The sequence below is a fragment of the Pezoporus flaviventris genome, unplaced genomic scaffold (assembly GCF_033815535.1).
Source record: "Pezoporus flaviventris isolate CSIRO_AGI_PZ_B2104156 unplaced genomic scaffold, CSIRO_AGI_Pfla_v1 ptg000063l, whole genome shotgun sequence".
In the NCBI taxonomy this organism is placed as follows: Eukaryota; Metazoa; Chordata; class Aves; order Psittaciformes; family Psittacidae; genus Pezoporus; species Pezoporus flaviventris.
In genome coordinates, this window is record NW_026892611.1 from 1,382,041 (window position 1) to 1,406,416 (window position 24,376).

General features: G+C 57.2%; 1 protein-coding gene across 2 annotated transcripts; it reads left to right on the forward strand.

Annotated features, from left to right (window-relative positions):
• The first annotated feature begins 661 nt into the window (after positions 1-661).
• On the forward strand, positions 662-23,548 carry HNF1B (HNF1 homeobox B). 2 transcript variants are annotated; one of them, XM_061469979.1, is made up of 9 exons: positions 662-1,125; positions 5,747-5,946; positions 7,144-7,408; positions 7,952-8,196; positions 15,416-15,579; positions 18,117-18,249; positions 18,344-18,535; positions 19,192-19,310; positions 21,966-23,548. In XM_061469979.1, the coding sequence occupies exons 1-9, from the start codon at positions 788-790 to the stop codon at positions 21,984-21,986; spliced, it is 1,677 nt and encodes a 558-aa protein (XP_061325963.1). In that variant the 5' UTR covers positions 662-787; the 3' UTR covers positions 21,987-23,548. The 2 variants fall into 2 exon arrangements, with proteins under 2 accessions (XP_061325963.1, XP_061325964.1); XM_061469980.1 differs by having other exon boundaries at positions 664-1,125; positions 7,222-7,408.
• Positions 23,549-24,376: the final 828 nt, after the last annotated feature.

Consider the following 24,376-nt stretch of genomic DNA (forward strand, 5'->3'; position numbering starts at 1 on the left):
CTCGGTGCAGTCACAAGGGTTTTGTTCAGATCCCAGGGCCTGGCTTGGCTCTCTTCTGCCCACCTCCAGACCTGCTCCTTGCTCCCGCCCCTGGTGGCTGCCAAGGTTCAACGGGGACTCCGTGTCCCCTGAGCACCCCTGTGCCTGCCTTGCTGAGGGTCCCTCTGTGCTGTGCACATCCAGCTCCTGGTGAACCTGTGCTGAGCCTGGCCCAAAACTGCCCTGCAGTGGGTGCCAAGACCCCCATCGGGGGGTTCTCCCGGGGCCTGTACCCGCTCTGTGCCAGGGCTTGGCCAGCAGGACCCTGCTGGGGGGGTGCCGGGGTTGGGGTTTCTCAGCTTGGTCCCGTTTCAGTGCAGGGCGCAGCTCAACGGCCCCGGCCTTGAGCTCAGGAGCGGCGCAGGACGGGCTTTGCCCATCCCATCCCCATCCCCATCCCGGCGCTGCGGTCCGGTAGGCGCTCACCGAGCACCCCCCCCCCCCCCCCCCCGACGGCAGCCGGGGCTGCAGCGCTGGGGTCCCCGCTGCCGTCCCGTTGTGCCCCCGCCGCTCCTCCGGGGCCTCCCGTCGGCAGCGGGCAAAGTCCGCCCCAAGAGCAGGAGCTAAGGGCCGGGCCGGGGCGGGGGCGCTGATTTGCATAAGGTATATTGCCTCATGATGGCCGTCATGCCTTGGTAAAGGGCGGCCCGCGCCCCGCAGCAGCCCGGCCGGCCGGGGCGGAGCGGCGCGGCAGCGGCGGAGGGAGGCGGGAGGCGAGCGGCGGGGCGCGCCGCGGGCGCCCGGGAGGATGGTGTCCCAGCTGAGCGCCCTGCAACGGGAGCTGCTGGGAGCCCTGCTCAGCTCCGGAGCCACCAAGGAGGGCTTGATCCGCGCCCTGGAGGACATGGTGCCCGCCGCCGGCTTCGGCGTCAAGCTGGAGAGCCTGCCGCTGTCCCCCGGAGGGCCGCCCGACGGCAAGGCCGCCTTCGCGCCGCTGGCCAACGGGCACGGCAAGGGCAAGCTCTCCGGCGATGAGGGCTCGGAGGACGGCGACGACTTCGACACGCCGCAGATCCTGCGGGAGCTGCAGGCGCTCAACACGGAGGAGGCCGTGGAGCAGCGCGCAGAGGTGGACAGGATGATCAGGTACCGACGGGGACGGGACGGGACGGGGCGCACTCAAGCTCCGCTCGCAGCCGCTCGGTCCCGCAGACCCAACAGGTTGCAGGCACCCCGCACGGGGGTCTTGCCCGGTGCGCCCTACCCGGGGACGGGTCCCGGTGCGCCGTGGCCCGGCGGGGCTGTGCTTGGAGAGGAGTGGGCAGGGAGAGGGCCCGGGGCTCTCTGGCCGCGTCCTCCCGCCCCGTCGGGGAGCTGCCAGCCCGGGCGCAGCGGCCGCGGAGGCTCGGAGCGGCCGCCGGCTCCGTTTGTCCGCGTCGGGAGCTGCAAACATAAACTGCGACACGTGGAGCGCGGTGCTATTAATTTATTTCTATAAATCATCAACAGAAGATACACAAAGGGCCGCGATGAGGGCGAGAGCAGCCGCGGGTTATTCATTGCCGAGGTTGTAAAGCGGCCCGGGAGGGCGGAAGGAGGAAACCCCCGCGGGCTGCGCTCCTGCCCGTCCCGGCGATGCTGCTCCGCTCCGGTCCCGGCCGTGCCGAGCCGCCGGGAGCGGGGCCGCCGTCGGGGAGCGGAGGAGCTGCCCCGGGCTCTGCGGGCAGCGTCTGCCCCGGGCCGGTCGGGGCGCGGACGGCGTCGGCTCCGTTCCGAAGCGCAGTTGGGGCCGGTGTAGGAGGGTGGGAGCCCCGCGGGACACCCCTGAGTGCGCCCGCGGCACCTTTGGGTCCGTCCCCCGCCTTGCTGTCAGGTTTTATACCTGTATCGGGGCACCGCCGGTGCCTCCTGCACCCGCTCCCAGCCCACATTGCCTAGGGCAGCCCCGGCTCTTGCCCCCCAACAGCCCCGGTGTCTCGGCACTGATGGGGACACCGCCGTGGTCGTGCCCCAGGCCTGCCCCGGGGGCAGGCGGTGCCTTTTGGGAGCAGGGTTTGGCAGCGGCGCCCGTTCCAGCCAAAGGGCTCGGCTGGGACCCGGCTCCATGCGAGGGGGGAATCACTGCAGGCCGTTTCCATTGGGATCCCACCCCTCCTGCGCAGCACCGTGCCCTGCACCTCTGGGTGCTGCTGCCTGGCCCCAGTCCCCCACTTGTTGCTGGCCGCATCCATCCCGGGATGTCCGTAGGGTGCAGAGCGGGCTCAGCCCCGGGGTCCCTGTGCTCCCACAGGTGTTCTGTGCAAAGTTTGCCTTTGGTGCAAACAAGAGCAGGCACATGTCCCTGAGGAGCCTTTGCAAAGAGCTCGTGTTTGCTCTAAGAGAGGCCTTTGTACTTGGAGAGGGAGCTGGATAGGGGAGTTGGGATCCATTTATTGCAGCTACGCATGGGGAATAAACCCCCTCTGCTCCCGCTCCCCAGGGATGGCTCCGTCTCGGGCTACTCCCACGTCCCTGGGGTGCTCAACCCGCAGCTCCTTTGGGAACGTGGTGCTGGCCTCACTGCCCGCCGTGGCATGGGCTGGAGCTGCCCATCCCAGTGCAGTGGTCCCAAGTGGTTCACCCCAGCCACAGCCCCTCAGCAAGCAGCGCATTCCCTTGGACCCCTTCATGGCTTCAAGGGATGCTTCTGTGTTACGGGCTGGGCTTAAACCACATCAGGGTGGCAGAGGGTGAGTGCCACACACGGGCGGGCTGGTCCCACACTGGCACTGTGCTTCCTCATGGAGCCTGGCCATGGGGGTACCGGCGGCATGGAGAGCCCAGCGCTGGGGCGCGATGCCCCATGGCTCCATATCCCTGCCCAATCCCACCTTCCAGAGCTCACAGATCCCAGCAGATCCCATGGGCCTGGCGTCCAAGGGAAAGCTACACACCCTTGGGGACCCGGCTGGAGATGCCCCAAAGCCACCCCGATATGCACAGGGAAGGGTGGACATGGCACATGTCCCCTCGCTGGCTCCCCATGCGCAGGGGAGATGAGATTCGGGAGGTAATTTCTGAGGGAGCCAGGTTTATGATCCATCTGTGTAAATTCTTGGCATATTTCTCCCAAGGATATGGAGCGTTTTTACCTGTTTGCAAGGCTGACAAAGGGGGTGAGCAGGTCTTGGAGTCCCTGGGGAGAGGGACAAGAGGCTTCCTATGGAGCTGGGATGGGAAATGCCCTTTTCTTCATCAGTGTTGGCGGCTGGGCTTCGCTGAGGTTAATTTTGTGCATGAAGAAAACCCCTTTTCCTTGGTTTTGGTGGTGAAGAACCTTGCGGCGAGGGCCATGAACTGGTTCTCCAGTGTTACAAAGCACTCCTGGCTTGGGTGGGTTATTTTGCACGTAAAGAAGATCGGGCAATTAATGTGGTTTTGTTTCATTTTGGTGACAGAACAAAAAGCCAAAGGGCTTGCATTGAAGCGAAAGCTTTTTCCTCTCTTGTTTTTTAGGTTAAGCAGAAAAGAAAAGCGGGGGGGGGGGGGGGGGGAGAGGTGAAATAAACACTGAAACATTTCATTTTGGGTCAAGTCCAAACATTTTGTTTAACATGAAACAAAATGTTTGGGTTTGGTTTCAGGTTGTTTAACCCTTTTGAATGCGGTCAAGTTGATCTGTAAAGAGAAATCCCTGCTCAGAAAGGCAGGGCCGAGGAATTGTTTTGAAAGTGGAAGTGTGAAACAGGCTGAAACCCTCCTGAAAATAACAAAATGGAGGGAAACGCGGGGATTTTTTCCCCTAATTCTCACCTATTTTTTTTCCAGCCAAAATGCTGCCAAATTCCATGGAAATTCAGAAATCACGTTGTTCTGAAAGCAGCCCGAATTGTGAACTCTGGTGCTGGCTAACCCTTAACTTTGGGCAAGTGATGCCCTTGGTTTATTTGTGAACCAAACAGCTATTAGGAATGATAATGAGCTCCGTTCCATTAGCTTATTATTAATCAGTAATTAGGAGGATCACTTGGGTGACATGCAGGGCTCGTGGCACAAGTCCCTGTGAGCCCCTTAGCTCAGGCAGGGTGGCTGTGGGCTCTGCCTGGCTCCGTTGGGAAGGAGCGCTGCAGGACAAGGACCTGTTCTTTGCTCCCTTCTTGTTGGCTCCCACCTTCTCCTGGGGCAGCACAAGGACCCGAGAGCCCCAAAACCTCGGTGGGTTCGGGGCAGGAACAGGCGTTGCTGTTTGCACCGTGCTCATCCCAGCCCAGGGTCCCGGCTACTGGGAGAACCGGAGTCAGTGTGTGCCCGGGTCCGCATCCAGCTCCGTGTGACCATCACCGTGTTCACAGTGGGGTCCTCCTGCGCGGAGGATGCAGGACTGGGCACAGGAATGATGTCCCTAGGAAGGCTCCGTGCTGTCCTTCCCGAGAGGGACAAAGCCGCTGCCACCATCAGCGCGTTGGCCATGGCCGGGTGCTTTTGCTTTGGATCCAACCAGCTTTGTTTTCGCGCTGCGTTCAGGACAAACAGTAAGGAATCCATTTCTTGGGTTGTTTTTCTCCTCCTTGACAAGTCGAAGGATCCAAACCAAGGAACGAGGTGGGAAAGCAGCCGGGCGGTTGCTCCAAGTGCAGCATTATTTGAGTGCAGGACTGTGACCAGGCTCGGGCTCCGCACTGGGTTTGTCGGTGTTAAAGCACTTCCTTCTAGTGCAGAATAAACCTGGGGCTCTGGGGTACAGAGGAGGTGCTGGTCTGTTCCTCTGCCGTCGCCTTGTGCGTTCCTTAGGGCTAAGGAAGGCAGACGGCGTTTGATTTGTGGCTGTAGTTGTGTTTGTTCCTTAGTTCCCGGTTAGCGGCAGCTCCTCCAAGGACACCAAAGTAACGCGGGTTTAGGAAAGAGCCATTTTCCACCTGAAGCCTGCAGGAACAGAATTCGAGTGTTTAAAAATAGTCAAGAATGACCTAACATTATTGAGAGGTTTGGGTTTGGTTTTCCATTCCGGGGCTTGCTTGGGTTTGTGTGCCTGCTTTGACCTTCACTTCTCCGCCTCTTGCTTATGGCCTCTGTGCGCTGTTGTGGGAGCATGGAATTAGGGTCTCTTTTCAATGACTATTGGGTTTTAGGGATTTATCCCTGTGGGATGAAGCAGCAAGCACAGTGAGTGGGGTTTGGTGGCTGTGCGGAGTCCTCGGTAGCCGGCAGCAAGCCCAAGGGCATGGGGCAGGGTGCGGGTACTGCAGCCGGGGCAGGAAAACCATCCCAGCAGCTCCACATGGGAGGTTTCTCTTTCTTCAGAGAGATTCCCAGTATGGGTGTCCCAAATCCATACAGGTATTTGTGTGTGCGCATCTTCAAAGGGAGGAATTGTAGTGAGTGCAGTAATGGCAGAGATTACCGGGTGGGCTGCGTTCCTCCTTGAAGGATCTGGGTGTTAACGTGACCTTGACGAGCCACAGGGATCCCCTTTATTCTCCCTCCTTGGGTGAGCACCCTGGTGGGCAGCCCCGGGGTGGCCTTGGCACCCTGTGATCCCCTGTCCCACCAGCTCCTGCCTTCTTGGGGCAGGATGGGGCTGTTTTGGGGGCTCTGGGATGGCCATCGGGGAAAGGCAAATGCCCCAGGGTTCTTGTGCCCTTCTGAAACAGGTTTAGGAATAATAATAATAATATTAATAGTGATAATGATAATAATAATAATAATGGGTTTCCATTATGGGAAGAAGAGAAAACCGGGAGCTTTTCCCCCATCAGGACTGGTTAACCCTTGTTCTCCCTCCCCGCAGCGAGGACCCGTGGCGGGCGGCGAAGATGATCAAGGGGTACATGCAGCAGCACAACATCCCGCAGCGGGAGGTGGTGGACGTCACCGGCCTCAACCAGTCCCACCTCTCGCAGCACCTCAACAAGGGCACCCCCATGAAGACGCAGAAGAGAGCCGCTCTCTACACGTGGTACGTCCGCAAGCAGCGGGAGATCCTCCGGCGTAAGTACCCGTGCCAGCGCTCGCCATCGGGGATAACAGGGATAAGGGGGTCCCGCATCCCGGTCCTGCCAGTGGGTGCATCCATGCCTGCTTCCGTGCCTGACCCAAGCTGCACAGCATCCGTCCCAATAGAGCTTTACAAGCAAAATGCATTTAAGGCATAGGAAAACTGCTCAAAAGCGCCTCCTGATCACAGGAGCACGGTTTGGGTTTCCATATATTTGTTAGAGCTGGGAAAGCAATGGATGGTTACACACAATTTGATGCCTTTCCCACCTCTGCCCCCTTTTCCCTTCCATTCCCTGAGGCCCTTCACTTTCTGCAACTACTTGCAAAAAAAGTAGAGAGAAAAGAGGAAAAGCCTGTGAAGGGCTCCTGTCTGCAGCACGGTCCTGGGGCTCTGTGCTATCTAAACTAAGACCAAGTGCCCAGGCTGTTGTGCACCTCTCTTGTATGGGCCAAATTAGCCCCGTTTTTGGCTGAGCTGCAGTTCAGGGCACTGCCACTCCTCCGTCCTCCGAAAGGATGTGATCTCCATCGGACGGGAAGCTCAGAGAAGGGTTTAGCACCCATGCTTTGAAAACACACCTTGAAGCCTTAGAGCAAACAGAGCCTGCTCCAGCCTTGCCCTGCGCTTCCCCCCTTGTCACGGGGGGAAAAGCCATTAAAAAAGAGGGAGAATTCCCCTGCAAATCTGGGAATAATAAAACCCTCCCATTAATCTCCCTTTACTGCCACGGTGACAAGCGCCGGGTCCAGGGCGGGCGGCTGGGGAAGGTCACCTCTAGCGCTGCTGCCCCGGGCATGGGGCTGGTGTCCCACTGCACTGGAATGGGAGCGGGAGCTGGATGGGGGCTCTGTGCAAGCAGAGCAAGGCACCATCCCAGGGGGGCTTTGCAGCCACCCTGCCTGGCTCCTTGCTCACACAAATCTCCCCCAAACCCATTCACCCCCGGCGAGGACCTTGCCCATGAATATGCATGTGCTGCACGTGCCTCCCCATTGAACACCATCCCGCAGGGGTGGCAATATCCGCCCTGGCAGGGCGCAGAGCAGGTCCTTTCCTTGGGGTGGGTGTTGGGGGCACCAAGATGCGCTGGGGTTGTGGGTTTTGGGGTGCTGCAGGAGGGGACACGGGGACACACGCACCACTGCGGCGGCTACAGGCCGGCTCACGTCTGCTCCTTTCTCTTTCAGAGTTCAACCAGGCAGTCCAGGGTTGTGGAAATAGGACAGACAAAAGCAGTCAGGATCAGCTGCTGTTTCTCTTTCCAGAGTTCAATCAGCAGAACCAGGGGGCTGCCCAGCTCGACGACGCCTGCTCCGAAACCCCCAGCAAGAAGATGCGCCGCAACCGGTTCAAGTGGGGGCCGGCCTCCCAGCAAATCTTGTACCAAGCCTACGACCGCCAAAAGAACCCCAGCAAGGAGGAGCGCGAGGCGCTGGTGGAGGAGTGCAACAGGTAAAGGCTGCCCCACGCTGCCCATCCCGCAGCCTTTCTCCCAAAAACTCCATGCGATTCCAGGCTTCCGGCCGCTGGCTCGTGGCACAGCTTTGCTGAGCTTCCTGGCTTCTTTCTGCCTCGTTTTCCCCATATGGGTGATGTTCGGGGCTTGGTGAGCTCCATGTTGGGGTAGGGATGTTGCAGGGATGCTGCAGAGATGCCCTGGAGATGCTGGCTGATGCCCTGGGGATGCTGCAGTGATGCCAGGAGGATGCTGGAGGGATGCCCGAGGGATGCTGCAGGGATGCCCGAGGGATGCTGCAGGGATGCCTGAGGGAATGCTGCAGGATGCCCAAGGGATGCTGCAGGGATGCCTGAGGGATGCTGAAACATCACAGCAATACCAGAAGGAGAGGGGGTGGCTTTTACAGCATGGATATAGTTGGAAAGAGGAGGCAGGCTCCTAGGAAGGGTTTAACCCCCCCCAAGTCTGCCTGGCGGTGCTGTGGGAGCCCCCCTCCAGCAGCACCCTTGTTCCAACGTGTCCCCTTGCACGCGCAGGGCCGAGTGTCTGCAGCGGGGGGTGTCCCCGTCCAAGGCGCACGGGCTCGGCTCCAACCTGGTGACAGAGGTGCGGGTCTACAACTGGTTTGCCAACCGGCGGAAGGAGGAAGCTTTCCGGCAGAAGCTGGCCATGGATGCCTACAGCTCGGGCCAGCCCGCCCCGCACAGCATGAACCTGCTGCTGTCCCACGGCTCCCCGCACCACAACCAGCCCAGCGCCTCGCCGCCCAGCAAAATGACAGGTAAGCCCTCAGCAAGGATGCTCGGGTGGTGGTGGTGGAGCAAATGCGGCGCTGGGTCCTGTTCCTGCTGGAGATAGGGGTGCTGAGCCCTTAGGACGTGCATGGGTAGTCTTGAAGATGGGTACCCTGGTCCCTGGTGCAGCCTCAAGTGATGGTGGTGCGGTGAGGAGCAAGTGGTGTCACTGCAGTGTTACGGCCCCATGTTTTGGGGCTGGGTTTCCATCCTGTCTAGGATTAATTGGCATTTGCTTGGTTGGTTTAATTCACTGGCGTCCCTGTGTGGGCTCTTTGGGGCAGGGAGATGAGCTGCTCTGTGCCTGATGCATCACTGCTGGGGACTTGGGATGCAGCCCACTGGTGAGCACTGGTTTTGAAGGCAGGGGTGCACAGGCAATGCCGCAAAGCCCATAAGATGAAGCAGTGTGTCCTGGGCTGGAGCTAGCCCAGGCTGGGTGCGTGGTGCTGCACCATCCCCATGCCAGCGCGGAGGGAGGTGGATGAAGGAAGCTGCTCAGGGGTGCCGGGCTCAACCTCCACCTCTCCCCATCACAGTCCAGCCCCGTTGTGCTCAGTGAGGAGGCGGCTGGGAGAGCAGCCCTGCCGAAAGCTCCGGGGGGATTTAAGCAGGAGATAACAGCACCGGGGAGGAGAGAGGCATTGTTGGGAGAACAATCCCCATTGTCCCCCTCCTGCCCTCCGCAGCCAATGCACCGGGTCCTGGTGTGCAGGAGCAGGCACTCAGTGATGGGGGGTCAGCAGAGGGGCTGCATCTCAATCACCTCTTGGCACAGCATGGCCAGGGAGGTTAAACTGCTTGGAAATGACCCTGCCTGCCTCGTTAGGCACCCCCAGCTCGTTACAAAGGCAAATTAAATGAAACCCGTGCATGGAGAGTCCCTGCGGGAAGGGCAAGGTGCTCATGGAGAGGAGGCTGAGCTGGGGACGGTGCCAGGCCATGGACACCAGCCCCTGGGTGGTAGCAAGTGAGGACAACCCAAAGGTGGTACCCGGGGCAGGGCGGGGGGGGATGCAGCAGCATCCAACCGCTCTCCCGCAGAGAGACAGGCAGCATCCATCCCACTCCCGGGTACCACTCTCCCTTAGGGCCGGCCCGCGGTGACCACGGTGTGACCCTGCCCCAGGAATGCCCCCGCACAATGGCGGGGACAGGGAGGACGTTTGCCCTCCTGTCACCGGCTGATTGCTTACAAGGTGCCCTACAAGCACATTGTCAGCAGAATCAGCTGTTTTCAGTGTCGGCCGGCGGGGCTCCACAATGCCCCACCAGCATGCAGCCCCGCATTGTCATGGCTCATCCCTGTGCATGCTTAATTGACAATTAAACCGGGCTTTGAACGAACCCCAGCGCCTTTGATGTGCCCCCGGCCTGCCAGCACGCATGCAGCACCCCCGAGAGCCTTTGTTTGCTTCTATTAGGGGATGGCAATTACTGTAACTGCGGGCATTTATCTTGGGGCTGGAGGGCCCTTAAGCCCCGACCTTTATTTTCCCGTCGGAGCAGTGCCAGCAGGAGCCGGTCCCGGCTATAGGGCCGATGACAGCCCATTCGGAGGGGCTTTTGAGCAGGGCAGGAGTGATGGTTGCGGTGATGGTTCATGAAGGGCCCCTCTGGAGGGGTCAGGAGGGCTTGGCTGCAGGAATTTCTCAGCGGATGGTGCTCATATCCATCAGCCTTGCCGAGGAGGAGGAGATGGGCACTGCGAGGTGGGGTTTTAGGACTGGTTTGGGATGGAGCTCAGCCGTGATTGATTCAGGCTCACCTCGACCAAGCTGGGTCCGGCCGGCTTGCAGCTCCCAAAACCGGCTCCAAACCCGTGTTTAAGATGCGACGCCTCGATGGGATGTGGGGCAGTGCTGCCTGGCTGACCCCATCCCGGGCTGGCCATGCTGGGATTTGAACTGCCCTTGCACCGCTGCGGCGGCGTCTGGGGCTCTCAATGCCTTAACAGCTTAATGACGGCGCAGGGATGCTGCCCGAGTCCTGCCCTGCACAGCCCTGTCCCCCCCCCAGGACATCCCCCAGCAGGAAACGATGGGGCTGGTGGCATGGGGCAGCTGCACAATCGCTCCCGTGCCCGCAGACAAAGGGGGCTCGGCTGCTCCTCAGGACATCAATGGGGTCTTGCAAAAGGGGGGGTGTAATGACAGCCGGGCAGGGATAAGGGCTGTAAAAGTCAAACATCCTCCTGGCCTCTTCTTGGGGACCCATCTGTCAAGCCTCAAGCTGTAGTTAACTGTTTGGAGGTAAATACTTAAAGCCGGTCTATCTCGGAGGCTTCTCTCAGACTCTGGACTTTTCCCTTACTGTGGGCTATTATCAGCGATCTTGGTTCCCTGTTTGATTTGAAGGTCACTCGGGGCTTTATCTCGGTGCCATGCCGTAGACTCTGGCTTATGCCATCTTTATCTTCAAGAGCCCCGAGGACAATCGGTGCATTGATGAGATTAGGGGAGGCACCGCCCGCCCGCAGCCCCCCGCCTCCCCCTGCATACAAAGGGACGGCGGCGCCCGGCGGAGCCCGCAGAGCCCTGTCCCCATGGCCGGGGGTCACAGCATCGCCTCCAGCCCATCCCGGTGGTTGGGGTGTCCATGCATCCATGCATCCATCCATGCATCCATCCGTCCGTTCCTGCCCTGCAAATATCAGAGTAGTAGAGCAGTATCAGAGTGCGCACTTATATATGTATTTATATGTATGAATGTACAGTACTTCTAGACTTTTAGCTACCCCTATAGATGGAGAGCAAACATATATATGAATGTACCTTGCTTACATATTTTTAGATATCTCTGTAGATGGAGATAAAACCCATATATATAAATGTACGTTACTGATATATTTTTAGATGCCTATAGAAGGAGATAAGAAAACATTTCTATATATGAATGTACATTACTTATGTATTTTTAGGTATCCCTATAGATGGAGATAAAAAACATATATTTATATAAATGTACATTACGTATATATTTTTAGATATCTCTGTAGATGGAGATAAAAAGCATATATGTATTACTTATATATTTCTATTACTTCTATACCTATATAGTCACATTACTTATATATTTTTAGATATCTCTGTAGATGGAGATAAAAAGCATATATATATATTACTTATATACTTCTGTAACTTACACACCTATATACTCACATTACTTGTATATGTTTAGATATCTCTATCCACGGAGATAACAAACATAAAGATAACTCAGCACCACCCCCGAGATCCTTCCTAAACCCACTTTAAGGGTTTTAACCTTCCCTTAAAGAAGAGCCCATCAATAAACCCTCGGTCCAAAGGTGCTTTGGTTTCTACCTGGATCCTACACGTTGTTGCCCCGGGGTAGGTGCTGGTTCTGATTGCAGACCCAGTGCCAGCGGTTGTAATGTTTTACTGTTGGGTGCACTGTGGGGCTCGGTGGGTACAGGGCGCTGTTAGGAGCTTTTCCCTCTTTTATGGGGGGTAATTAGGACTTTATGACAGCAGCGCAATGGGAGGGTCCAGTCCCCATAAACAGGTTTATAATGGATATAAACTATGCACCTCTGTAACATAGCAAGATTAACACTTTAGGGACAATTTGAGTGGCAGCCCAAAAATCAGAGCTGGCTTTGGGAGGGTGAAAAGGTGCCATCACCAACCCGGCTGCTTCCACGGTGTCAGTGGGTGCAGCATTGCTGAGTCCTGCTTCACCCCTAAAGTCACACTTTGCCTTTTCCACCCCACTGCCGGGCTCCCGATCATGCCGGCTGCATCCCTGTGGATCGGGCTGAATCCCTGCCCCCGAGTTATCCATGGCTGGGTGTGCAGCGTGGCCGGCTCTGTTTTGGGGTTGGGCATCGCTGGTGATTTACAGGATGTTTGCAAAGCTCCAGGGCAAAAGTGCAGCAGGAGCTGCGGGAGGAGGTTGGGATGTGCTGCGCGATGGTGGTGGCACGGGAGTGGTTTAGAAGTGCAGTGATTTTTCTTCTTTAAAGTGCAATTTAATGGTATCAATGGGACATAGAGGAGAACCAAGAGGCTTCATTGCTTCTGCCTCCCAAAGACACAAGGTTGGGGTGTGCCCAGAAAATGGCACAAGTGGAGATGAAAACAGCAAAGGTACCAGAATGCCAGGTTGAGGTTTCCATGCTACTTTCACAACCCCATCCCGAAAGCTGCATCAGGGGAATGGTTTTGCCATCCCTGGAAGCCGGGGGGGGGTGCTGGGGCTGGCTGTAGAAAGCCATGGGGGCAGGACCCCCTGATTCCTGGTTGGCTGGAATGCAGGGTTAAGGCTATGGGAGCCGGACTCCACGTCTGGAAACATGGGAAAGCAGTAAAACAGTTCACGGGCTGTGCAGCTCAGGGACTGCATGAAGCCAGGTCCCATAAACAGACTTTTATGTTATGGCTGTAGCTCCAAAACAAGAAGCTTTTAACAAGGGCAGGCTCCTTGGCCAGGCCCATTCCCAGTGATCCCCATCCTGGCTCCTCTCTTGGGCTGCCGTAGAGGTGGAGGAGGAAGAAACCTCTTTGCATGGAAGCTGCTTCCAGCTGTGGAGGTGCAGGAAGGCGACAGGAGAATGGTCATGGTGGGCTTTGACAGCGCCTGAGCCCCTGCTCCTAAACCCTGGACCCCAAAGCCCCCTGTTTGCTGCAGGAGGAAGCTTTCACGTCCTGGTGCACACCAGAACCATCCCTGTGTGTTCACTCCGGCTGTTGGGATCCCGGTGGTTGTGCTGCCAGGGGAGGTTGTTGGAACAGATAGAGCCCAAAAGCAGGAAAATGGGTCCAGCAACGGGGATGGGGAGGAAAGACAGCTTGAAGGTGGCTAATGCCCAGGTCACTGCATTAGGCTAGGCTGGGCTGGAATGTGCAGTGTTCCCAGGGGATGGGGAGCTCGGATGGAAGCTCCCCACAGTCATCCGGGAGCTCAGTTGTAGCAGTGACAATAGCAACAGCGACGTGCTGGTTTCCTAATATTAATTATTTAGTTTGCCCAAATCCAACCCAATCCTGAGGGCCTATGGACAGCAACACCCCTCCCATTCTAGGAATGGGAAAAACCCAAGCCAGGATAGTTGATGGCTTCCTAAAGCTCTGCAAGGTGGCGATGGCAGAAGGCTTTTAACGTGACAAGTGGTTCCTGGGCTTTGGGGATGCAGAAGCTTGGTGAGAGCAGGGTCCTCAGTGGGGCTGGAAGGTGGTACCATTGCCCCCAGCCCCATAGCCTGGCCTCGCACTCCTCAGCAGAGTTAATCTTCATCAGGGCTTGGAGTCTTCAGTGGGTTTATCAGGAGCCCCAAAACCTCGGTCACCAGACTATCAGAAAATCTCAGCATTGCTTATTGTTCCTCAGACAATAAAAGTCTTGTCCTTGAGAGCTTTTAGCCTCTCATATGTTTTAAAGACAACTTCCTGGCTTTGGGTGTCCTGGCAGAGCATCCTCAGCTGGACATGGCACGATTTTGGGTTGAAATAGGACTCTTTTTGGTTTTGCTGAACTCGAACTCGAGTGAGGATGGAGCAGAAACCCTGGGTTTCTTCCCCATGGGAGCTGCCTGCCCTCCTGGTCTATCTTTAAGATCGTGCTCAGAAGAAAGGGCTCTGTTTTATCTCCCCTGCCATTGTTTGAGCAGCGCCGCAGGATCTCGGGGCGGCAGCGGCTGGAGCACACTGCACGAGGCCGGGAAGAATGCGTGTGACAGTGCCCTGGTTGAGTAATGTTTACCCTGTTCATGGCAGGGACGTCCACTCGGGCCCGCAAACACCCACCTGCCAGAGGACATTCTTGTATTATCAGGGATAAAAGGGGTTTGCTGGGAAATGATCAGGAGCCAGACATCGCGGGAGATCCCTATCTGCGGGACGTGTTTAACCAGCTGATGGGGGACCTGCGGGGGTCATTAAAGAGGCTCTTTGCTGTGATTCGTGGTGGAGGGCTCAGGGAGCTGCCTGCGCTGTGGTAGATGTTTATGGAGCTCGTGGAAAGCTCCTGGACCCCACTCATTGTTCCCTTTCCCTTGATTCAGAGGTATTTAGTGTGGCTCTTAGAGCATCCTTTGCTGAGCCGGCCTGTATCACATCCTCCCTTCAGGCCTCTGGGAGGAGGAGATCCCAGTATCCCAGTAGGACAATCCTTTACCTGGGGATGTCTATGCTGGAACAGAAGAGAAGCTACCATAAACCTCCACAGGCTGAACAACTCCATCCGATGGTGATTTTGGGGAGCCCCTGTGGACGATGCTCTTGCTGGTGCCGGTTGGGAAGGTGGACTTTGCCTCCATGGTTTTCCTTCCCAGGAGAGCTCTGGGCTGTCCATCCCTGCATCCATCCCCTGCTCCCATCCCAGGGCAGTTCAGTGAACCCATAACAAATGGCTTTTCGCCGTAGCCGTCAAGGCAGCCTCGTAAAAGGCGCTTTTGTTTCCCGTGGGTTTTCCTGGGTTAATTATTTGTGATCTGTGGATGCCTTTCCATGACACATGGCTGATGATCCGCTTATCAGCATGGGGGGGCTTAGCCAAATTAAATAGATTGATATGGAAGAGCTGTCCTCGAGCCAGATTTCCCTCCTGGTGGCGGTGGGCTGAGGTCTGGTTTGGAGGGTTGTGAGTGTCTGGTCCCTCTGTGCTCCTGCAGCAGTCTGTTAATCATACACTTGTCAAGAGGGAAATCGGATGTGGAAGGGCCTGGGGGAGAAGTGAGAGTGGTGCTGCTCAGAGCTGGGGTGGCCATGGGCTGTGTGGAGCTGGGAGGGAAGAGCTGGAGGATGCAGAGCTGGTCCCTGCAGCTCAGGACCCCCAGGCTGGTGTCTGAGAGCTGTGGAATGGGCATGATGGATGCAAACGAGAGCACGAGGGATGCAGACCAGTGTCCAGGCTGCTGGCCTATTTTGTGCTCCCTTTCTGAGGCATTGACACCCGTGGGCAGCCTGGGTTGGGTGCTCAGCATCCCTCTCCATAAAACCTCTCACTATCATTTCAGAAGATGAGGTGGGGAGAAGCCGGGAAGCAGCACCCGAAGGAGGAGCAGGCACGTTGCTCCACGCTATCCCTTCCGTTTCCCATTCCAAGGTGCCATTTAGGAGCTTGCACATCCCTGTGCCAAAGGAGCCAAGGGAGCGGTGGAGCCATTCCCCTTTAGAGGCACAAGGCACTGCCCCACCCGTGCTGCCCGTGGGGTGACCCCGATCCTGCCGCGGTGTTTTGCAGGGGTCCGGTACGGCCAGGCGGCGAGCGGCGAGGCGGCACCCTCCGGCACCATCAGCCACCACGGCAGCGGCGCCATGGTCCCCACGAGCCAGGCCGTGCTGCCGCAGGTCTCCCCGGCCGGCCTGGACCCGGGCCACGGTTTGCTCTCTCCCGACGGTAAAATGGTGAGTACACCTGGGCTGGCGTGGCGGCGGCGCCGATAAGATAAGAGGGCCCAGCGGGCAGAGCAAACACGCTTCCCCCCCCCCCCCCAACCCTGGCTTTCACACGCGGCCCATAGCGAACAATGGCGCATTGTGGGGTGCGTGTGTTTTCCATGCTTCCCATAGAGAAGGAGCCCCGCTCCCGGGTTCATTGATCGCATGCCTGGCGGATGGGAGGAGCGCTGTTTGTTTTCGGCTGCCAGTGACACGGGTGTCGATGAAACGCTCCTGCAGGTGTTGGTCCCCGAGCCCTCCCGGGTCCTGCTGGGGAAGTGCGTTCCTGGCAAGCAGGGATCTTCTTATCCCGAGGAATCACTAACCCAGCTCCTGCTTCTCCCCATCCCCATGTGCTCAAGGCTCTAGCAAGGGCTTTGCTGGGCAGATGCCGTTGCAGAGAAGTGGTTGTAAATGCAGGGTTGGGCTGGGCTTCAGCGCCCAAGCGCTCGGGCTGCTCCTTTCCGTGGGTGCCTGGCTGGTGCAAAGCCCTTTGGAGGAGGGCGCGATGGAGTGGGGCAAGGAGGAGGTGCAGGGGGCCAGGGTGGGATGAGATGGGATGGGAGATGCAGGCGCAGGCTGGTGGAGGTTCACGTGGAGCCGCTGCTCTTCCGGGAGGAGGATTGTTCCCTGCTGAAAGCGAAAGTCAAACATGGCTCTGTGTGGCGGGGCCAAGCCCGCTCCTCCGGGGTTTTCACTTCCATTTTCAAAGGCTTGGCTTTCACATCCGCCTCCTTACAAAGCTGGGTGGCTGGGGGGGGCCTCATTGTCCCTCCCTCAGCTATGGCCCCATTCAGTGTTGCCTTTCCTTCCATGCTCTTTGGCTAGCGAGGGTCTCTGTGCACCCGCTCACGTGCTGACCCTGCAAGGCCAAGCATCCCCACCGAGCGGGGGGGATCTTCCCAAGCACAGTCCCAGCCCTCCCAGCACTCTCCCTTCACCCCAAGCGCACCCATATCTCCTCCAGGGTGTGTTGAGCCCTATAACCCTGAGCCTTGAAGCCATAAAATGAGTCAGGACTGAAGGCGGCAGCGGCAGGCACCGGGTGCCAGGGCTGCGGCGTGGGACGTGGCAGCATGGGAATAGAGTGGGTTAAACCGGGAAGAGCAGCTTGAGCACTGCAGTGGGCACTGGAGAGCCTGAAGAGCCCTGCTGAGGTATTCCCACTTCATGGACACTGCACAGCACCATCCGGGACCGCTCGGGTCCTCGGCAGCGTGCGGCCCTGCCAGCTTATCTCTGATCTTGAAGCAGGGCTAGCTGGTGCTTGCAAGTGATTTAATAGAACATGCTGTAGGCTGCGGTTTCCAGTGGGTAAATGTGTGCCTCTGGTACCCCACATGGAACCCGGGGCCGGCAAGGAAGTTGCTGCCTCTGAAGGCAATCGGGGAGGAGAGTCACTGAGGCTGCACAAGGCTTTGGTGGTGCAGGCTCCAGCGTTGCCCTTAGTCCTGGCAGTGCAAAGGGGCTCCCTCAATGCTTCAGTGCCTGGAGGGTCTTTCCCACTCGTGCCATCTCCAGAGGCGATTGTGGGCGCAGTGCTTTGGATCTAAACACCCGTGCAAGGAGGCTGGGCTGCGGGCGAGCAGCGTGCGCTCCCCGTGAGCTGTTTGACTTGTGCAGCCAAGTGTGTTGTAACCTGGCCTTGAGGAGGCTCTGGAAGTGGAAAATACCGGATCAGGAAATACGAGTCACTCCCAGGCCTTGGAATTTATTGATGGAGTTGTTTCAATGGCAGCTCACATGTGCACAACAGACACCGTGTCCAGAGGTGTCGCACCGAGAGCCGCGGGGATGGCTCTGAACGGGGAGCGGCGCTGCTCAGTGCAAGGGGGCTGAGGAGGGGGATTAGGGGAATGGGCAGCAATTAAAGAAATAAGGCTCTTAACCTCCTGTCTGCCCTGGGGACCAGCTCCATTCTGCTCAGCACGCTCCAAGGGCCCTTGTGTGTTTGATCCTTAAGCCCTGACACGAAATGCTGTGAGCTGGCTCTGGCTGAGCTCGCCTGCCTCATCTCACCAGTATCCTGCCCATCTGCAAAAGGGGGCACTATGATCATCACCATGGGGCCCTTTTTACCTGATTTCTGCCTTTTTTCTTTACCTTTCTGAGTTCATATTTCCCACTTTCCCCCCCTAACTGGGGTAGTTAATGAGTGTTGAGAGTCCTCAGCTGTCCCCGAGGGCAGGAGCTCGGGCCTGGGGGACAAAATGGCAAAGGGTTAGGATGTGCCATGTCTTGGCACCATGCTCTGCTGGAGCTGGAAGCTGGTGCCAGCAAAATCCTTCGCCGCTGCTGCTTTGCTATTTATTAACATCACGATTGTGCACCCAGGCTGGGTTCTGTGCCCTGGGGTGGTGGGAGCTGTGTGCTGCAGCAGGATGGCACCGCTCGCCTCTTGGATGGGGGTTTAGGTTCCCCCCCATCTCCCCAGTGAAGCGGGATGAGGACGGAAGCAGCCCCCAGCTGTGTCTCTGATGTGTGTCCTGCTGGCTCCTTGGCAGATCTCGGTTTCGGGGGGCGGGCTGCCCCCGGTGAGCACCCTGACCAACATCCACAGCTTGTCGCACCACAACCCGCAGCAGTCCCAGAACCTCATCATGGCACCGCTCTCGGGAGTTATGGCCATCGCACAGAGTAAGTGCTCCTCTCCACGGACCCCACTGTCCCCCAGTGGGAAGAGGGACCCCCTGCCCGCTCGCTGTCACAGCCCTGTTCTGCTCCCTCCCAGGTCTCAACACCTCGCAGGCGCAGAGCGTTCCCGTCATCAACAGCGTGGCCGGCAGCCTGGCAGCTCTGCAGCCCGTCCAGTTCTCGCAGCAGCTCCACAGCCCGCACCAGCAGCCGCTGATGCAGCAGTCGCCCAGCCACATGTCCCAGCAGCCCTTCATGGCCACCGTGACCCAGCTGCAGAACTCGCACAGTAAGGAAGGGGCCGGGTGGTCCCTGCCAAGGGGAGGGCACTGAGGGCGAGCTCAGGTGGAGAATGGGCTGTGTTCTCTTCCTGCTCACACCCTTGGCTGCCGCCTCTCTCCTGGGTACCAGTGTGAGTGGGATGCAAGGTGCTGCTGTATGGCCGCATCCCGCCTCATCCTTTCCTTCCCCTGTGCCATCAGCTGTACCACATCTCCCATATCACTCTGCTACTGCCCCGTGGGTGGGACGCAGCCTCCCCTTCAGCACCTTGTACAAACTTCCATGTGTTTTCCCTTCCATGTTCTTAAATCACCTGCTTTGACAAAGGGTGGCTTTGTGCTCCCTGCAGAGCAAATGCTTCTCTGCTGTGCCCTGAAGGGATCTGGCTTTGCCCCTCAGGCTCATCCATCACCCCCATGGGGCTCTGCTGCAGTGGGGTTGTGGATCTCCAGTGTCTGGTCCAGCCACAGCCCTGCAGTCCCCGCTCAGGGCGAGCTGCTCCCTGAGGGAGAGGTGGCTTAGAGGCTTTCCATGCCTTGTTGTATCTCGTCCATGTCTCCACGATGCTCATCACCGTGCAGCATCCCTGTGACCTGCTGTAATGCAGCACTCGGCTGCTCTGCCCTTTTCCCTGACGGCTGCTTGTCTCCCTCCTCTCCGCAGTGTATACACACAAACAGGAGCCTCCCCAGTATTCCCACACTTCCCGCTTCCCCTCAGCGATGGTGGTGACGGATACCAGCAGCATCAGCACGCTCACCAATATGTCTTCCAGTAAGCAGGTAATGGCCCTGCAGATGGAGATATGAGTGTGCACAGGGTGGGTGTGCAGAGGTGGAGCAGGGATGTTTCTCCCCTGGAACTGGGGCTGGAGGAAGGTGTAGCTGAGGTTGAGACCTCCAGCACTGAGAACCCCATCCCAGCCCCTTCACAAACCCCTACTTGCGGATGGGGTGATGGGCATTTGGGTGATGGACCAGCTGTGCTGGGTGGTGAGGACTTGTCTAGTGGTACCAGCTGGGCCATGCTCATCCCTGGGGCAGCCTCATCAGAGTAGGAGCATCCTACTGGGGTACAAACTGGGCTGAGAAGATAAGGACCAAGCAGATTTTGCTGCCTTGGTGACCAGGGTGAATCAGCCCTGCTTGAGTCGAGTGGAAGAGCCAGGTTTCGATGCGCCCCGACTTCCCATAAACCTTTATCATCATCCCAGTGGCAGCGCAGGTGTGAGGCTGGACTTATCCTGGCTCGCATCAGGTGTGTGAGGCCTTACTCAGACAATGGTCCCTTTCTGAAAGCCACCTCTGGGGACTGTGGGAAATATGTGGCCCTTATTGATCACTAGATAAATAAGAGAGAGCCTTGAACTTGCATCCAGATAAACTTCCTTACGGAGGTTTGACAAGGGCAGAGGGTAAAAATGCCTGCAATGACCACAGAGTAAATACAGCATGGGATTGCTGCGAGACAGCGCCGGGGATGGATGGTGCAGGGGTGAAGGATGGGGCTGGGGTGGCAGGCTGGGAGCGGGGGTGCTGGGGAAGGCGATGAACACCATTGCCTCCGGCTGGGGTCGGGCTCCGGTGCTTTGTAGTGCTGCGGGGTGACCATGGGTGTGCAGGAGGCGGTCAGGCCTCGGGAGCACCATTTCCTCCGTGCTGCTTTATCAGCCCATCTGGTGTTCACCCAGCCCGAACTGCCCCTGATTAACTGAGCTCCCCCACCACGGGGGCTGCCTTTGATGCCGGGCTGGCCACACGGAGCCCTGGGCACACAGGAAATGTGCCTGGCAGGGAGATAGCGCCTGGCCATCCCCGCTGCTGCACTGATCCCCCCCGTCACTTTGGTTAAAGCAGGACGAGGTCCCACGGCTCAGGAGGGGGGAGATGGGGTCGGGTCCCCAAGAATTTGCTGTAGAATGGTCCCCATGGGTCCATTCTACAGCAAATGGGTGCACCCACCCCGTTAGCCCCCTTGTACACGGCGAACAAGCACTGCAAGCACCGGGGGCAGGATCAGGCTCTTGTTCCCCCGCAGCCCCTGGGGTCTCTTCCTACCAACCATTCAAGCTAAAGCTGGAGAAATTCCTCTTTGAATATTGATTCTTTTTCTCAGGGGTTTCATTAGCAAGAGGTGAATGAAGTGTTAAGGGGGAGCCCGAGGACCCATAAGTGCTGCTCACCCCCCCACCCAAATGGCTCAAATGCCTAAATACCTTGGGTGATTTGGGTTTCTGTTCCTGAATGGGGCTAACAGGGGCCATCCCTTGGCTCCTCCATGCTTTGCCTTAGCAAAAGGCAGGCATGAGGATACCTGGCAGCAATGGGATGCTTCTGAGGTGGGCAGAAAGGATGGGAAGGTCACTTGGATCCCCAGTTTTCCAGTGCAGTTTGCCGGGGAGCACGTGGATAAACCCAGAGGGTGTACAGCCCACATAAAACCCCAATCTGGGGGCTTGTGCTGCTGCTCCTTGAGCAACCCCCTATTTGCAAGAGGAGAGGCTTTCCCCACACAAAGCAAAGCCTCCAGCATTCCCTGGTGGCAATCCTGCACCCCATAAGCTCCATGTTGGATGGAGGGGGGATGCTCCCGGTCCTGCTGGGGGGGATGGAGGTTGGAGTTGCCCCCCCAGCTCTCCCCTCGCAGCCCAATGCTGCGGTTCACTTATCAGATGTTGTTATTTAGACCTGGAAGGGGCAAATACCTCCTGGTTCCTTTGACAACGCTTGAGGCCAAGCCACCATTTTTATGGTGTTAGCAAATACCCGATAGCCACGGCCCGGCCCTAATGACATGTCATGGGAGGCTCCTGGCGTCTCCTTATCTCCACCTTACCATGTTTGCTGTGAGATCCAGCCCGCAAGGTCACTCCCAGCCCCACACCGGGCACTGGGGGGGACCCTGGGTAGGGAGCCCAGCCTGCAGGATGGAGAAGGGGCTGCTGCCACAGGATGGATGCGGTGGTGGATCAGATCCTTCCCCATCTAGTGTAATGGCTTTAACCTGCCAGAAAGGTTAAAAGAGATGGAGATGGGATCTTAAGAAGCTCTTCCCTGTGAGGGTGCTGAGGCGCTGGCACAGGGTGCCCAGAGAAGCTGTGGCTGCCCCATCCCTGGCAGTGCTCAAGGCCAGGTTGGACACAGGGGCTTGGAGCAAGCTGCTCTAGTGGAAGGGGTCCCTGCCCGTGGCAGGGGTTGGAGCTGGAGGAGCTTTAAGGTCCCTTCCAACCCAAACCAGTCTGGGATTCTATGATTCTATTACTGTTTGGGGAGAGGGGGGCAATACCTGGCTTAGAAAGCATGCTCCACCTCGGGGCCAAGCAGAGCTCCCGTGGCACCACTGAGGTCTGGGGATGATGCAGGAGGCGATGCCCCCAAACGCTTTGCCATGGCTTCCCCTCCCGCCTGCCTCTCACTGCGCTGCTCTCTCCTCCGCAGTGTCCCCTGCAAGCCTGGTGATGCTCCACACCTCGCTGCTTCCGCACATAGCAACGGGATCTTATTTTCCACAACATCCCGGAGGTGACCCGTGTGCCGAGCCCGGGGAGTCGCCAGAGCAAAGCCCAGCGCCGCAGCGAGGAGCCCAGCAACCCGGAAAGGAGCCGGAGGCTCGAGATTCCCCATCGGAACGGGCCCGGATTCAGTGGGGCCCACCCGGGACCTCTCCTTCTCTCCGTGCAGTATTTCCAAGCTGTGTCTTGGGGATTTTTTCCTGAAGTATTTGCCTTCCACGAGGCCGCTGGCTCTCCCGAGGAACTGCAACGAGCTGTGCTGGGAACTGGCAGAGGGGGAACATGGATAATATTTAAGTTATACTCCTCCACCCGACGGACTGAGAGGGACTTGGGTCTGTTACGTGGCGTTTGGAAGGAGGAATCGCATGTGCTGTTGAACTGAGCCAATTGAACTGTAAATATAGGTACAGTCTGCTCCGTCCTCACCCTTCCCCGCTCCTATACATAGAGATTTATATAAAAAGAAGTAAATTTTGTCCAATGGATGTAAACTACTGTAATTAAGTGCAATTCTGCCATCTGTATATATTGTTCCCAAATCTCTTCTCTTTCTCCTTTTTTTTGTTTTTTTTTTGTAAAGGTCAGAGCTGAGGGTGGTTTTGGTGTTGTATTTCTCTTCTTCCGTTAAATGAGTTAATTCAAAGGCCACACTGGTCTCTGTGGGAGGACAGGCAGAAGTGTGTCCTCTGCATGGTGACATCCCAGGTGAAGGAAAGATACAGGGCGGAGCCCCAGGCAGGACCTGGACCATCTGCAGGGGGAAAACTGCCACTGTGGAGATCTCAAGGGACTCTCCTGCCTTTGGGGGCTCTGAGGTCAATGATGGGGTGCAGAAGTGCTCAGCAGCCTGGTCAGCACATCAGGCTATTTGGGAAGTGTTCAGCATCGGCAGCTTTCAGGTGAGCCTGTAGCATTTGCTGCTACAGAGGTGAATGGGGCTGCAAGGAATTCTGGTGGGGTCTTCCTCAAGTGCAGTCCAGAGACTCCTTTCCTCCCCTTCTTGGGGCGCAGAAGGTGCCCAGTTCCTGCCCAGTAATGGCCAGTACAGGTGGCTTGTTTTCCACCATTAGCAGCTTGATGATGAGCCTTGCTGGTCCACTCTTATCAATAAACACAGTGCTGCAGTAGCTGTAAAAGGCACCATCTCCCCTCCTGTGAGACACAAGCTCCTCCATCCCTGCTCCCCCTTGTAAACAGATTGAATGCTCCCCAGTTTTACAAACCTTTTGTTAACTCTTGAGCATGTGCCAACTACTGAGAGTGGTTTCAAGAGGTGCCCATGGATGGATGACCACTGCTAAAAGGAAATGCACTGGATGCTTTCTTTGGGGCAAGAAAAGCTCTTTTGCTCTGTGTTTGTACAATGTCGAGTGCAGTGGGACTCTAACTCTTGCTGGGACTGATAGGAGTTGCCCTGCTGTAAATAAGTCATCATGAATTGGAGACCAATACTCAGAATGACATTTAATTTAATGTATACCGTAATTAAACACCATTTCTTCTGAATCACTGCTGCTGTGTGGTGTGTAAATTCCACAGCCATCATCTGCTGTGGTTTGGCAGGAGGTGGGATGCTGGCTGATGGCAGGGATGTGTCCCTTCTGCTGTCCCTTGCAATGCTGATCTGGGTTTCTACCTGCCTGAACATGGTGAGTATCGTGGTTTGTGTGTTTCATATGAAGCCCCAGGTACCAGCCAAAACTAGCAGGAGGCTCTAAGAGATGGGGACACCCTTACCCTCCTAATGATGCTCTAATGAGTTTGCCTTTAGCCCAGCACAGTTTATTCCTCATCCTCTGCTAACTTTAGCAGCTGAGTGTTAAGCAAACCAATTAGGAGCTGAAGGCCAGACAAAGCCAGACCCTATCACTGTTGATGCTGAGGCTGTGGGTCAGTAAAGCAGGAGGGGAGGTGGGAAGGTGTGCTGTGGTTGCTGTAAAGCTTCAGAAGATCTTTGATTGCAAGGAGCTAACATCGCTGAGTGACTCAGAGCACATCAGTAGCTCTTTATGTGCTGTCACCCACCCCTGGGTAGCAGGAGAGGGGAAGGTAGAACGCATGATGGGTTGCTAAAGGATGCTGCGAATGCTACACATACCAATGCCTTCATTCAGAGTAAGCTCTCCCTGATCTAGATTTAACCTCTGGCTGAGGAAACCTTTCTGCCCAGGGAAATTCCATGCAAACTGCTCCCTGAGCAGCCTCTGCAGCAGCTGGCATAGTGATGGGAATGGGGCTGTCCCTGTCCAGACCTTACCTTGCCTGCAGAAGCACTGGGTGCGGTGTTTGCTCCTGTAGACACCCTCACTGCCTCATCAAGCTGTTGCAAAGTAC